We start from the raw sequence: 16,448 nt of genomic DNA on the forward strand, positions 1-16,448 counted from the left end.
CCTGAAACGTCAGCCTTCCTGCTCTGATGCTGCTTGGCCTGCTGTGTTCATCCAGCTCTACACCTTGTTATCTCGGATTCTCCAGCATCTGCAGTTCCTGCTATATCAGATGGAGTTAAGAAATGGGCCAATGGGCTAAAAAATGTCAGATGGAATTCATTCTGGATAAATGCAAGGTATTTTAATTTGGTACAACAAACAAAACATGGGATTATACAATTAATGGTAGGGTCTTGAGTAGTGTAGAATTTAGGGACCTATACAATTATATACAATTAATGGTAGGGTCTTGTAGTGTAGAACAGAGGGACCTAGGGATGCAGGTACATAATTCTTTAAAGATTGCATCACATAGACAGGACGGTTAAAAAGGTGTTTGCATGCTTGCCTTCATTGCTTAGTCTTTTGAGTATAGGAGTTGAGACGTTATGTTGAGGTTGTACAGGGCATTGGTAAGACCTCTTCTGGAATACTGTGTCCAGTTCTGGTTGCCCAGTTTATAGGAAGAATATTATCAAGCTGAAGCGGGTTCAGAAAAGATTTACCAAGATGTTGCTGGGAATGGAAGGTTTGAGTTATAAGGAAAGGCTGGATAGACTGGAACTTTTTTTCACTGGAGCATAGGAGGTTGAGAGGTGACCTGATAGAAGTTTATAAAATAATGAGAGGTATAGATAGAGTCGATGGTAGTTGTCTTTTCCCTATGATGGGGAATTTCAAGACCAGGGGACACATTTTTAAGGTGAGAAGAGAGAGATTTAAAAAAGCCAAATGGAAAATTTTTTGCAGAGGGTGGTTAGCATGTAGAATGAACTTCCTGATGAAGTGGTGGATGAAGATACAATTACAATGTTTAAAAGACATTTTGGATGTATATATGAATAGGAAAGGTTTGGAGCGATATGGGCCAGGGCAAAAGTGTATACCATTCACAAGGAAGGAATGCTGGTCGGACATCAGAAAAACCATCTGGTCTCCTTCAACCAGGGCTAGAGAAAGCATCTTGATCAAGTTCAGCTGCACTCAACAGATAATCCAGGGTGAATCTAAAAATTGATCCTCTCCTTCATTATACTTAATGTCAAACAGACAGGGCTCCTGTTTAAAATCTCCTCTCAAAAATAGCTATCAGCATGCTTCCAGTGTTGCAATAGAATGCCACCACTAGTCAGAAAGGGACAGAGGAAAGTTGGGGAATAACAAGTCAGTTAGCCTGACATCAGTTATCTGGAAAGTGTTGGAATCTGCGAATAAAATCTTTAAAATGCACCTAGAAAAGCATTCTTTGATTAGAGTAAGCCAACATGATTTCACTCAAGGTAAATCTTTAATGACAATTTTGTTAAGAGTTTTTTTAAAGATGTAACTGGCAGGGTTGATTAAGGGAATCCAGTACATGTATAAACTTGGATTTCCAAATGGCTTTTGATAAGGTCCCACACACAAAAAAAAACACAAGATAAGGGGAGTTAGGGTGACGTATTAGCATAGATAGAGGACTGGTTAACAGACAGGAATCGGAAGAAGTGTGACATTATTCATTTTGGTTCCAAGAACAGAGAAACAGAAACATTTTAAAAGGCATGAAACTTGTATATTTTGGACATCTTGGAACACAGTTGTGATGTGGTAAAGCTAGAAATTAGGAAAATAAATGTTCATTTACAGGGGTTTGGATTTCAAGAATAAAAAATGTCTCGCTGTGGTTACAGGGCTTTTGGTGAGATTACACCTGAATTACTGTACAATTCTGGTTTCTAAGAAAGGATATACTTATTTTGGCAGCAAGACATTGAAGGTTTACTAGATTGGTCTCTGGAATGAGAGGATTGGCCTACAGTGAGAGGTTGAGTAAATTAAATCTATATATTTTCCTGAAGTTTAGAAGAATGAGAAGGATCTCACTGAAACATTCCAAATTATGTGGGGGATTGGTGGATTAGATGCTGAAATGTTGTTTACTCTAGCTGGGGAATTTAGAACAAAGGGGCAAAGCTTCAGGATAACTGAAATAAGAATTTTTTTCACTCAAAGGATTGTGAATCGTTGGAATTCTCTGTTCCAGAGTGTTGTGGACATGCCATCACTGAATACATTTAAGGCTGAAACATACAGATTTTTGGACTCATGAAATCAAGGGATAGAGGGACCAGGCAGGAATGTGGAGTTGAAGTCCAAGATCAACCATGATTAAACTGACTCGACAGGCCATGTGGTCTTCCCCTGTTTCTATTTCATATTTTGGGTTGCTAAGATTAGCTGCTCAAGTTCCAGATTGCAGCTAGAATTGAGAGAGCTACCACTGATTTAGTCCTATGGTACATCTTACTGTTCAGCTTCTGTACACAATATTATCAATCTCCTGCTGGTGAGTTATATAATCTAGTGCTGTGCTGCAATAGGAATAGACATGGGCCCATGAGTCTGTTCTGCCATTCGGTAAGGTCATCCAACAATGGTGCAAACTTGTACCCAACAAACATGCACATACTGCAGATACAGCACACCTGCTCTGATTCTATTATAGATAGCCAGTTGGTGATAGGTGATACTAGAGTCAAACTGAAACATTATACGCATATGTCATCTGCATCACAGATTCGGTAAGTGTCTCATTATGGATATATGTACTACAACATATGTATAGGGCAGGTGGAACATGAACCCAGACATTCTGTCTGACAGAACACAGCAGGCCAAGCAGCATCAGAGGAGCAGGAAAGTTTCTGAAGAAGGGTCTCGGCCCAAAAATCAGCTTTCCTGCTCCTCTGATGCTGCTTGGCCTGCTGTGTTCATCCAGCTCTACACTTTGTTATCGCAGATTCTCCAGCATCTGCAGTTCCTACTAATTCTGTCTGACAGGTAGGGAACACTACCACTGCTCCTTTTAAATATGCCGTTTAATAATTTGAGATACATATAAGTTGCTTGTAAGAAACAACTTTGTATATATTTTTAATCATTCTGTTCAGATATGCTACGACACATCTCTGGAGCAGGTGGGACTTGAACCCAGACCTCCTGGCTCAGAGCTAGGGACACTACAATTACACCTAAATTGCACATCCAAGTAGATTTTCTTAGTCAACCTGTCCATAAATATTCTGACACATCTCTGGAGCTGGTGGATTTGAGCCCAGGTTTTCTGGCCCAGAAGCAGGGATCTACATTTCCTCTTAAGTTTTGTTTTGTTTCAATGGGCTTCTGAAGTACGTATGTGGCAACAATTTTCAAAACCGGAAGTCAGTGCTGAGAATGGTATAGGCATGCCAATAGTGTGTGCGGACCCTCTGGGTAGCTGTGCAGTTTAGAGGGAACACTAATAGGGACACTACCATTGAGCCACAAGACCATTTGCACCTAAATAGTGATTAAATGCTAACTGTGCAATTGTCTCTGTTTTTAGTTATTTTAATCAACATGTTCAGGCAGGCAACTATACACCTCCAGGACTGGTGGGACTTAAACCTGAACCTTCTGGCTTAGAGTTAGGATACTACTGCCACACTGCACACTGCACAATGTTTTATTATATGCTTTTGAAATATGTGGATATTTTCTCATTAACCTTTTCAGAGATGATGTTGCGCCAATTCTGGAGCAGGTGGGACTTGAACCCAGGCCTCCACTGCACCTCAAAGCCTCATGGTGTCTTATACGTTTTTGTATCTTTTTATTCAAGTGGATTTAGCCTAGTTTTTTACATTTAATTTAGTCATCAGTGCAAGTTCAATCCATATCAACTGTGGTGCTTCATGGAGGCCTGTGTCCTGACTTTACTCCATGCTTGTGGAATACTTACCCTCATGCCACACACAATCAATTTTGTGTCTCTACTGCAGAGAGATTAGTCCTGTAGCCCTTAGTGAACTATGGTTCCTTACATGCATACATTTAATTTGCTCGAGTTTAAGGTAACTAATTCATTTAGTTGTTTTTAATTCTTTAAATTAATAAATTTAGCCGGTTTAAATTAATTTAAAATGTGAAATAATATTGACTATATTAATAAATGAATTAACTTGGTATAGAAACTAATAATTTATGTATTTAGTTATATAATAATCAAGATGTTTTGCTGCACAATGCATACCAAGTGAGGATCAATGACCTAGCTATTCCCCTGTGAACAATAAAACCCTTTCCTCTTATTACATCTGGCAATAAAAGCCAAGACTATCAGGCTGATCAGATTAATGACTCAGAAAAGGTCAGTCACTGACATAGTACAAGCCTTCACATGAATAACAATTCTATGTCGATTCATTTAGAAAGGAAGTAAAAAGTGATGATACAAGTAAACATCGGCAAAGAGCTGAGCCAAGAAAATATAAAAAATTGCCTTTGTTTCTAAATGTTGAAGACTAAGCTGGCAATAGAATGTTAGCATAGTGGTAATGTATAAATACTGAAAATTCTAGAAATAATCAGCTCTGGCAATAGTTTAAAGAGAGAAAATAATTATTAAGATCAGTGGCTGAACTCTGGTTTAGATTTTGGTTGTGTTAATGATCCAGTAATCCAAAGAACTGGACCAGTGATCTAGAGACACGACTTCAAAATCTCATCGGTATTATTTTACGCACTCATGGGTTCTGGGAGTCGCTGGTCAGGCCAGTCTTTATTGCCCATTACTAATTTCTCCTGAGAATAATAATGATGAGGTTTTGAACTGTTACAATCCATACAGATTATCATTTTTTGTATTGGCCTTATGACACCTGCAGTTTTCAGGTGCATTCATATTTAAAATTATTTTCAAGGGATGTGGATATCATTGGCAAGGCCAGCATTTGTGACCCATCCATAATCATCCTTGAAAAACTAACAGTGAGCTACCTACTGCAGTCCATGGCAGGTCAGTACAACCAGTGTTTTTTTTTAGGAAAGATGTTCCAGGATCTTTGGTTCAACAGCATTCAACTTGTGTCGGTGCATGGCTTGATGAGGAACTTGTGGGTGTTGGTGTTCTCATGCACTGGCTGCTTGTGTCTTTCTGGGTGATAGGCATCTCAAGTTTGAAAGATGCTGTCAAAGAAGCCTTGAGTTACTGCAGTACATTTTGTAGATGGTACATATTGCTGTCATTAGCAGTGGTGGAGGGACTGAATGTTGAAGGAGTGGGGTTGGGTTCCAGCCAAAGCTGCTATGCCCTGTATGGTGTGAAATTTCTTGTTGGAACTGCACTTATCCTGGCAAGAGGTGATTATTCCATCCATCTGGGACAGACTGATAGTAGTTGGGGAGTCATGCTGTGAGTTACTCAATTCAAATTTCCCAGCCTCTGACCTGCTCTCGGGAAGCACTGCTGGCTGACAACTCTAGAGACCCAGGTTTGATTCCATCCTTGGGCGACTGTGTGGAGTTTGCACGTTCTCCCCATGTCTGTGTGGGTTTCCTCCAGGTGCTCAGGTTTCCACCCACAGTCGGAAGATATATAGGTTGGGTGGATTGGCCATGCTAAGTTACCTGTAGTGCTCAGGGATGTGCAGGCTAGGTGGGTTGGCCATGTGAAATGTAGGGTTAGAGGGATAGGATGGGCATGTGGGGGCTGAGTCTGGGTGGGATGCATTTCAGAGTGTTGATTAGGATTCAAGTGGCTGAATGGCCTGCTTCCACACTATAGACATTTATGTGATTTCTATTGCCCTTGCAGCTACAAAATTTTTGTGGCTGGTCTAGTTCAGTTTATAATTAATTACTTTTAATTTCAAAAATATACTTTATTCATAAAAATCATTTCTCAATATACACAAAGGTACTAAATCATATCTGTACAGTCGTTGCAGAGCAAAAAATCCAAACATTGGAATTTTGACATTTCTGAGCGCTTCTCTACAATTGCAAAAACAAAGGCATTTTCTACTTATGATGGTAACTATTTATGTTCGCTTTGAGGCATCAAGAGGGTGTAAAAATTGAATGGACCATCGTTGTACTTTGGCAGGAAGACCCTATATGGTTGTCTTTGCCCACTTCGCCTTGGTGGCAGCTGCCCCAAGCTTTAGCGCATCTCTCAGCATGTAGTCCTGGATTTTGGAATGTGCCAGTCTGTAACACTTGATTAAGGTCACTCCTTGTTCTGGAAGACCAACAGGTTTTGGGCAGACTAAAGAATGTCTTTAACTGAGTTGATGGTCTTCCAAGCACAATTGATATTTGTCTTGGTGTGTGTCCCGAGAATAGACCATAGGGAACAGAGTCCTGTGTCACAGAGCTGCTCATGATGAAGCTCGAAGAACCTCCTTTTGCAACGGTACATTCCAAAAGGAGATAAGTGACAGTCTCTTCCCACGCCCCCCCATCAAACGTAGCCACTTCAAGGGCAGCATATAGTCGTACACAGAGACCATTTGAAAGATGTTGATAGGGAATTCGGTGATGGTAATGCCAGTGACTGTCATGGAGAAATGGTGGGCTTCTATCTTGTGGGAGATGGTTAATTCCTTGGTTGATGGTTATAAATTTTGTGTAGTATGTGTGTTATTATCACTTTATCGGGCCAAGCCTGAATGTTATCCGGGTGTTACTGCAGATGGACATGGATTGCTCCAGTGTCTGAGGACTTGCAAGTGGTGCTGAACATTGTACAATCATTCTCCCTTATGATGGAGAGAAGGTCATTGATGAAGCAACTGAACATGATTGCGCCTGCGACACTATCCTGAGGAATTAGGGTTCTTGTGACACGCTGGTAGTATCACTACCACTGGACCAGGAGGCCTGGGTTCAAGTCCCACCTGCACCAGTGGTGAGTTGTAACATCTCTGAACAGGCTGATTAAAAAATATCCACCCTGAGGACTTCCTGCAGCTATGTCCTGGAACTGTTTTGTGTTAAGTGTTACTCCATCCAGTGGAGAGTTTTGCTGTCATATATATGATTATGCCAGACCAGCTGAAGCCAGCAGATTTCCTTTCCCAAAGAGTATTCGTGAACCAGATCGGTTTTGCAACAATCTGGTCGTTCGTGGTCACCATGACTGATGCCAGCTTTTAATTATGTATATTTAAATTCCCCAGCTGACATGTGGATTGTTAGTCCAGATCTGTGCTGCTAGCCCATGTTTATGTCATCCTAATTTTTAATTAAAAGCAAAATACTGCAGTTCTTTAGAACTGAAAAAAGGGGTTTTTAATGCCTTTATTAATTTTTAATTCACCAGAGATAGACATTGGCCCTTTTTAAACAGGCAGTTTTCAATCAAAATAAGGACATTAACTGAAACAATAAAATGGCTGCCAATTTGCATTACTATGTAGTCAACATTCTACTCCATGGGAATGGAGGAGCAGGGTCTATAAAGATCACAGCAGAGACAATAAAACTCCTGGAGAGGTATAAAAAGTTTCCTTCCTTCCTTAGCAAAAATACATAGTAACAGTATGCATGGTAGAATGAACCATGTAGAAGTTATTTGCTTGGACAAAGACCTTGATTTTCTTAAGATGACTGAGCAGACTTCACCTAATCAAAGCTACCTTCGTGAATATCCAATGAAATTTTGAACATCTGTTGGCAGTTAGTGCAGACATGTAACCAACCATGCTCTTGCTCTTCCTAAACCGAGAATTCCGCAGAGAGATTGTACAGCAGCATTGGTCAAGTAAGAGGGGCATACCAACAACAATTATAAAAACTGCCTTAGCTGAAACCCAAAGCTTCTGGAACAACAATCAGTCTGTTATTATTTATCTTGGCCAAAGTTGACCTTTCATCTCTAATTCACATTTACATTTTTGGTTAGAGTGTCTGTGTTTGTGCTCAATTTATGGAATTCAGGATGTATGTTTTTAATCTTTTTACCTGGGTGAATTTTAGCACAATAACACTAACTCTACTTATTCAACTTGAGAAAACCTATCTAGCTAGCTCTTTACTGGAATAAACAGATAAGAAGTACACACTAAGTTGTCAAATACTTTCTCTTAAAAAAAAATTCAAAACCTCTTCCTTGCAAGTAAAGGAGAGGGAAACCATTTTACCCCTCTTCACCTGCTTTTAACATGTTGCTGTAATTTAAATGCAGTTAATTAAGTAAAAATCTGGAATGAAGAACTGACTTATATGGTGTGGTTACAGACTCACAGCAATGTTATTGACTCCTAACTGCTTCTGAGGTGGCTTTGCAAACCACTTAGATGAATTAAACTTACAACAAGTTACAAGAACAAGACTGGACAAACTAACCTGACATCATCATAAACATCAATTTTGAACACAGCAGGAATTTTGACAGGAGGAGTGCGCTGAAAATCAGACCCCACTACTGAGGCATACCAAAAGTGTAAATGTCTTCCTTTAACATCAGTATAGTTGACGTGTTTGTCTGTATGACTGCTATTGAGAACGAAATGGACTTTCACCAGCTTTCTTCAAATACTCAGAAGTGACTTGCTCACTAAGGACAGGCTTATTCTTTAAACAAGTAGAAAAAGTGCTTATTAACTGCTATACTGTACAAACTTAAACTATATCCTTCTCTATCCAAATGCATGCACAGGCAGGTGGACATGACGCAGCTCTATAGACTATTATGGTTTCAAAAAAATGAGAAAAGTTGTCCTTGTGGATGAAGAATCCTAATGAAAAAGGTAGAAAGAGTTGACTTCTCATTGCTCCTAGGTGATCACCAGCAGATTAACAGAAGAACCTCGGACTAGATTTCAGAGAAACAGTTAGGAATCCTAATATCTGAAACCTTGTTTTTTAAAAGATACTTCATTGAGACAAAATCCATTTTTAAATTGGTTATGCCGTAAAAAAAAAAAATTTTTCCTTTTCTAACAGAGGGAAAGATTTTTTTCCTTTCTACTGCTTTCTTCTATCTGCCACTTCTCAGAAGAGACAGACTGGCTAATTTCCACCTTGGAGAACATCTTCAAACTGAATTATACAGTTTACTGGAAGACTCAGTAACTTAAGTTCAGAGACTGTCGGTAGGCATCCTTCAGCAAAGGGCACTTCTAAAATCCGATTTATTTGCCTAGATAATTATAGGCCTTAAAGCAATATCTCAAATTTTTTTTCTCCTAAAGTCACTTGGCTTTTTGTAATCAGCCTTTTGACTTTTGAGTTCCAAAATGGTACATGGAAGATCCTTTGCAATTCAGGAATTGTCCAAATCTTTCATTTTCCAATTCTCATAATTCATAAATTTGTATTTTTCCAGTAACACCCAACCCAATCGACCCTTAAAGGATCTTCTCTCCTGTATCTGGGGACCTGTGCCAGAATTGGGAAAGCTGTTTCACAGATGTCAAGTAATAGCCTGACATAGTCATGCACACTGAATTGGCTGCAAGGTATAATGTCCCAAACTTGTCCATCTCTTCCATCGTCATCCTTAGGATTTTATATCCCAACAGCAGGACTGACTGATCAGAGATGGCTGCACAGTGGTATGCAAAATGGAGAAAGTTGCCATGGATGTTCTTGTGGCTGGGGTCCCAAGACCTCACTCTCCAATGCTGATCTTGGTTTCAAAAGTGCATGCACTCTTCTCCGCACAGTGTGTAATTTTTGCATGTGATATCACGTGTAGATTCTACTCGATGATGTATTGCATCTGGAACTGTGCATAAGCACGTTTTCAGATTAGTGTGCATGTGCAGTTGTCGCATTTGAGTGTTACAACAAACACTGCCAAATTGTTAAATATGAATCTGAGATTGAGATTTAAATGCAGTAACAGGAATGTAACTATCTGGTTCAGAATTTGCAACTTTATGCATAAGCAAATGCTTAAGCTATGATCTCATCAGTATGTGGAAGATAGGTTTAGGGCTTTTTGAATCTAGAAGTGAGTCATATTGAAGAAAACTTGTCTTGTTGCCTGCAGTCTTAGACCAATTTAAATTAATGCTTTTCTTGTGCGTTGTGGCTTTAGGCTATTGGAAAGTTGACTATTGAGGATGTTGATGAATTCTTCTAATTCTGTTCCTGTGCATCCAAATACCCCAAATGTTAATTCAAACGTATAAAATATTGTTACTGCATGAATACAAATAAATGAGTTAGTGTGAATGGTAAAATAGCGCCCAAAAATGAAAATGTAACTGCACAAAGGCTGTTCACTGAAGTGAAAGTCTATCTAGATTAGGCTGAGAGTCAGGCTCTGATGAGCACATCACTGGCATGAGCCTTTATCTGTGGGATATGATCTACCTCCAGGTGCCACATCCACCCTAGGGATGAAGGAGGTGCTATTGGACAGTCACAAGGAGGAAAAGCAGTAGCCAGTCAGCCTGAGTCATTCCAGCGGTGCACTGCTGGGGAGCCAAAGGCCAAGGAGATCGCACATGAACCTGTCTAAAGACTCTCAGAAGGTTGGAGCCCTCTGCACCAGAGGACACCTATCAAAGTCATCCGGGGCAACCCGGCAAAAATATCAGCAGACTTCCTCAATTGCAACTGCGGCTGCCAATGCGGCATCATGCTGTAGCATTAGGAAAAGAAGGATTAAACAAAATCAAGGTCACTTTTGGTGCACCAGTGTCAATCTTCTACACAACTTAACACAAATATAGTACTTTGTACAACAGTGATTTTGTCTCTTTCAATCTGTTAATGTTTGAGTCTATATATGTTTTTCTTGTAAATTACCTCAAGGGGCTCACCTGGACAATTTCACTCATGTCTTACCTTGTTTAGGTAGTACACAGGATTTAATAATTTAGGGCTCTGCATTTTGCCTACTGATATTAACAGTGCTTGCAGATGAATTCAATTCCATCTTCTGCGTCAAATTGCTCCCTTCAGCCGCCCAGGCCCTAATTTCTGGAATTCCCTCTCTAACCTTCTTAAGTTGTCTATCCTCTTTGAAGACACTAATAAAAACCAACTCATTTGATTGCCCTAATCTTGCTTTTTATTTCTGTGTCAGATTTTGAATGATGATATTTCTGTGAAGCGGCAAGTGCCATTCATTGTGTTAAACGGATTATATAAATGCAGTTTATAGTATCAGTGCTGTTATGCAAAAGGGTCAGAACAATTTGCTATTGTGTCCATGCAGATGCTAATGATGTTTTAGTCAGAGGAATCAGCAAGAAAATTGGAGGGATATACAACAACAAATTACTGCTTCAACTTGATTACTAGCAAGCTCACTTTTATTCTAATGTGAAAGTTTCGGTCTGTAGTTCACAATGCCCTTGCACAATAGCAGAAGACTTAATTTGCTGAAACAGCAACAGAAGATCACATTGGTCTAGGAAGTTCAGCTTAGCTCTATGCAGACTTGGGGAATGGAGTATAACAATTGAGAAACTTCACACCTCTTATGCTGTTGTAGCAGACCAGTGCAATAGGATCAATTTTCAGAAATTTCCCTATCAGGTTCTTACTGGATCCTACTGGCTAAGTGCACAGTGTCCTTTCGCCACTGAGGAGATTACTGCTCCCTCATTTAATAGAGCACAGTATGCAATCTTCCCATTCTAATTTATCTAATCATTTTTAAAATTTATATTTTACCTTTTGAATTGTACTTGGAAACATTTTAACTATGCTACCAGCACTTTGACCCATAACAACAACTTGCTTTTGCAATCAGAAATTAATCTTCAAAGAACTGTAATGTTCTTTGTAATAAAGTCATATTTTTCAATACTCATTAAAAATGTCATTTTATAGTGTCTTGACAACATCCATTAATCGTGATTTTAAAATAGTGATAATTGTTGTCATTTTTCTACCCCACTAATTACAGGATTCAAATTCAAACTACAGGGAGACGGTTAAAAAGCTGATCCCACACTTGAAATATTTGGACGACATTCCTGTGAGTGAGACCTGCATTCAGTCTAACTGTACCATCAATAAGGATTGGCTAATTGTGAAGGAAGCCATTAAGGATGGCATCTCAGCTGAGGATCTTGAAAATTTAGGTCTGTGGAATAACTCATAAACAATTATTAAAAGCACCATAAATATCTGTGAAAAATGGTCATTAACAGGCCCGAAACGTCAGCCTTCCTCCTCCTATGATGCTGCCTGGCCTGCTGTGTTCATTCAGCTCTACGCCTTGTTGTCTCATTAACAGGAAAGAGCTATTTTCATACCTTGTCATAAAATCTTAGTCACACTGAACGTTTGTACACAGAAGAGCAAATATGAGTAAAATTAACAAAGTTGTAACTATTCACTCTTTAGTTTAGCTCCTCTAGATATTGAGTATCATATTCATTGCATTTGATTAGAAAATTGTACAGAAATGTGCAGAAAGACCACTCATCTCACAAAATGAGTTTTTTTTAACATAAGCAATAATAATATTCTGTAAAAGCAAACTTCTTTCTTAATATTCAGATGATAGTATTATCATTGGGAGACCAGCTTCTCGAAAGCACCAAAATTGTGCATCTCGAAAGGCGTCAACTTCCCAGAGACCACACAGCGCTGGAAGACTCTCCACAGGGTCTACTGTTGGCATCTTACAAACAGGAGGTCCTGATACCAGGCTTTATGATGGTGCGAGTGACCTTACACATGGTAGGGAAACATCAACTATTTTGATAATTAGTATCTTTTGATGTAATGCAATAAATTTCATTAACATCACTGAGTTGTTGTGACCTGAAATGCCTCCATGCTCTGAACATATGCATTCATTCTTTTTGCATTTGGTATTATGAAGTAAAATATTACAAGTGCACTTTGAGCATCTTGAATCATAATCTGCTGATCATCGCTTACCCTCTGAATATATCTGCTAAGATAGTGAAACAATGAATGTTCTTGGAAGAAAAAAGTGAAAATACTAAAGAGAAAATCATAAATAATTTGACTTCAGCAATTACATAGAATTCTGAATTAACTTGACTCATTTAGAGTCATATAGTCATACTGCATGGAAACAGACCCTTCAGTCCAACTCATCCATGCTACATTTCCCAAACTAAACTAGTCCCATTTACCTGCATTTGGCCCATATCCCTCTGAACTTTTCCTATTCATGTACCTGTCTAAATGTCTTTTAAATGCAATGACTGAACCTGCATCTACCACTTCCCCTGGCGGTTCATTCCACATACAAACCACCCTCTGTGTGAAAATGTTGCCTGTTGGGTCCCTTTTAAATATTTCTCCTCCCACGTTAAAAATATGTCCCCTGGTTTTGAACTCCTCTACCCTGGGGAAATTACTGGGATCTGCAGTTCTTCGTTTCATTTTAACCATTAACCTTATTTTTTTTCCACTTTGTTAAATTCAAATTGCACCATCTGCCATGATAGGATTTGAACACGTGCCCCCAGAACACTAGCCTGGAGCTCTGGATTACTAGTCCATTGACATTATCACTATGCCACTACACTGCTTCCTCTCTCATCAGAGCCCAAAGTGTTCTGATGAAGGATCACTGGACTGAAACCATGAACACTGCTTTCTCTGTCCATGCATGCTACCAGATTTGTTGAGGTTTTCCAGCACTCTGTTTTTTGTTTCAATACTGATCAAGACTGAAGAACTAGGTGGCAGCCACCAAACGATGGTGTCGAACATGAATGGTCTGCTGATGGACAGTTGTCCTGGAGAAGAGGGGCTGACCATGATGGTACTCACTGTGATCATTTGCAAATAGAAATAGGGCTTGCTTTGTCAGCATCGCTAAAGCCCTAGGTGTTGTTTTAGGTTTCTAGTATCTGCAGAAAATGTAACTCCCATTTGTGTTAACAAAATGGGGGTAATCCTTTATAGAATCAACCCTGTAAGTCTCATAGTCCCTTCTCAGGGGTGACTTACAGCAGCAACAACAACATGTCATTGGGAATAGGGGACACAAGTCAAAAGTTATCGCTTGTTTTGGTGGGGTGGGGTGGGCTTTGTTTTCTTTAAGAAAACTAGACTTTAGCATCATAGTCACAACTCTGGGGGGAGTTGCCCTCTCGGGGACAGTGACCCATGTCTCAAGGCATCCCTCTTAGTGCAAACACCAACACACATGCAGTCATTCAATCATGGCTGATATGTATCTCAGCCCCATTCTCCTGCCTTCCCTCTATCTCTGATTCCCCTTACTAATCAAGAATCCATCTATCTCTGTCTTACATACACTCAATGACTTGGCCTCCACAGCCTTCTGTAGCAATAAGTCCCACAGATTAACCTCTGGCTGAAGGAATTCCTCCTCATTCAGTTCTAAAGGATTATCCCTTCACTCTGAGGTTGTGCCGTCAGGTCTTAGTCTCTCCTACTAGTGGAAACATCTTCTCCATGTCCACTCTTCCGTCTGTCCATATTCTGTAAGTTTTATTGTGATCCCCCACTCGTCTTCTAAACTTAACTGAGTACAAAATCAGAATCCCCAACCACTCCTCATATGACAAGCCTCTTAGTTTGCAGATGATCCCTGGCATCATTCTTGTCAACCTTGTCTGGACTCCCTCAATGCTAGGACATCCTCCTTAGATACAGGGCCCAAAACCGCTCAGAATATTCCAAATGTCGTATGACCAAAGCCTTCTACAGCCTCAACAGTACATCCCCGCTCTTGTATTCTCGCCCTTTTGAAACATTGCATTTGTCTTCCTAACTGCTAACTGAACTTGCATGTTAACCTTAAGAGAATCCTGAACTAGGACCCCTATGTTCCTTTGTGCTTCAGATTTTTGAAGCCTATCCTCATTTAGAAAATAATCTATTCTTCCTACCAAAGTGCATAACCTCATCCCTGCCCACGTCATATTCCATCTGCCACTATTTTGCTCACTCTTCTACCCTGTCCAAGGCTTTCTGCTGTCTCCATACTTTCTTACACTACCTGCTCCTCCAACTATCTTTGTGTCATCTGCAAACTTAGCAACAATTCCTTCACTTCCTTTGTCCAGATTGTTAATGTATAATGTGAATAGTTGTGGTTCCAACACTGACCCATGTGGAATTCAACTAGTTGCCTAGCCATCCTGATAAAGATCCCTTTATCCTCCTGCCTTTGCCAGTCAGCCAATGTCCTATCCATGCCAGTACCTTGCCCCTAACACCATGGGCTCTAATCTTATTTAGCAGCCTCCTGTGCAGCATCTTGTCAGAGGCCTTCTGGAAATCCAAATAGATCATGTCCACTGGCTCTCCTTTGCCTAACTTGCTCATTACCTCCTCCAAAGAATTCTAACAGATTTATCAGGCATGACCTCCCTTTGAAGAAGCTGTGCTGACTTAGCCCTATTGTAACTTGTACTTCCAAGTATTCCGCAATCTTGTCCTTAATAATGGACTCTAAAATCTTGACTTTTTTTCTTAAAAATGTGCTTCATGTTAATGAAACTGCCAAATCCAGTTTGTTTGCATTGGAGTTTATGGTGTATGGAGTAACTTATTAAATATTGACTTGTTCACAAAAAGCTATGAAAGATTTCTGATCTTTCAAGCCTAAAATCATTACGAAGGTTGCTCAAAAGCACAGGAAAGAAATCCTATTTGCCTTGTCACTGTCAGTTGCAAGGGGAACTGGGAATATAATATGAACTGTACACCACGACAGTGAGGCCATCAGACAACAAGAGCAACACCGAGCATCAGAAATCAATTTAGATCAAGCTCTCCGCATAGTGGACTGAGGGGGAGCTGGAGAGGGGAAGTCCCTGACTTAATGAGGTTTAGGAGTACCTTAAGAAACACTTCTGGAATCACAGACTCCCACTGCCCCCATGTTAGTGAAATGTAGTTCCAGTGATCCTGTGAGCTCAGTAATATTGGCATGAGCAGATTTCCTGACTTAATCTTGAGTGTCAGGGACCCAAGCACAGGAGAGGAAAAGTGAGTAAATAATTTAGAATTAACTCATTTCCAGAGGTGGTGATAGGAATGTTTAAAGCAAGCTATCAAGGGAAGTGACAGGTTCAGGAGGGATCTTGGTAAATTTTAGGAAATTATGGGGCATCAGGGGGAAGAGCATGGGATTATTGAAACATGGAGACACATCAGTTCTACCAAAGTAGTTGTTTCCTTTTTTAAAAACAAAACAAGTGCATCCAGAAATAACAGCTTTACCTAATGGTGTCTTGATTTTCTTTCCAGGTGCCAGCAGCATTTTTTGTGGAAATCCTGTCACAGCTCTTCGAGCCCGGAGGAAGAAGCAAGGTGTAAGGCTTTACTGTTGCTTTATAGGCAGTGGTTGGATGAAGTCCAACATGCGTTGTGCTATGTATCTCTGATACTTGGATTCTGTCTGTTAGATTAAAAAAAATTCTGGAAAACCGTACACCTGTAACCCAAGTCAGCTTGTTTGAAGCAAGTTCAGAATTCCACAGCAGCTTGGACACACCAACTCAGTTGCAAGCCTCCTGTTGTGAGCGTTGTCTTTACTTCTCCAGTTTTACACTCTTAAAATCTGTCATCTGTCCTTCAGATCAGTTTTCTCCAGTCTCTCTTCCATCAGTAGAGTCATCTATTCCTTGGTACTTTCACTTTTTGTGTATGGGTGCATGTATGCTTGTGTGGAAGTG

General features: G+C 39.9%; 1 protein-coding gene across 4 annotated transcripts in view; it reads left to right on the forward strand.

The window, feature by feature from the left end:
- Nucleotides 1-16,448, forward strand: part of lrrc56 (leucine rich repeat containing 56) — a 131,945-nt gene that overhangs the window by 96,532 nt on the left and 18,965 nt on the right. For all 4 annotated transcript variants that reach the window (XM_048606834.1, XM_048606836.1, XM_048606838.1 and 1 more), the window contains 3 exons: nucleotides 11,714-11,891; nucleotides 12,313-12,495; nucleotides 16,021-16,085. In XM_048606834.1, the coding sequence (XP_048462791.1) occupies nucleotides 11,714-11,891; nucleotides 12,313-12,495; nucleotides 16,021-16,085 (426 nt within the window). The remainder of the gene's footprint in view (nucleotides 1-11,713; nucleotides 11,892-12,312; nucleotides 12,496-16,020; nucleotides 16,086-16,448) is intronic.

The sequence above is a fragment of the Rhincodon typus genome, chromosome 17 (genome assembly GCF_021869965.1).
Source record: "Rhincodon typus isolate 14 chromosome 17, sRhiTyp1.1, whole genome shotgun sequence".
In the NCBI taxonomy this organism is placed as follows: Eukaryota; Metazoa; Chordata; class Chondrichthyes; order Orectolobiformes; family Rhincodontidae; genus Rhincodon; species Rhincodon typus.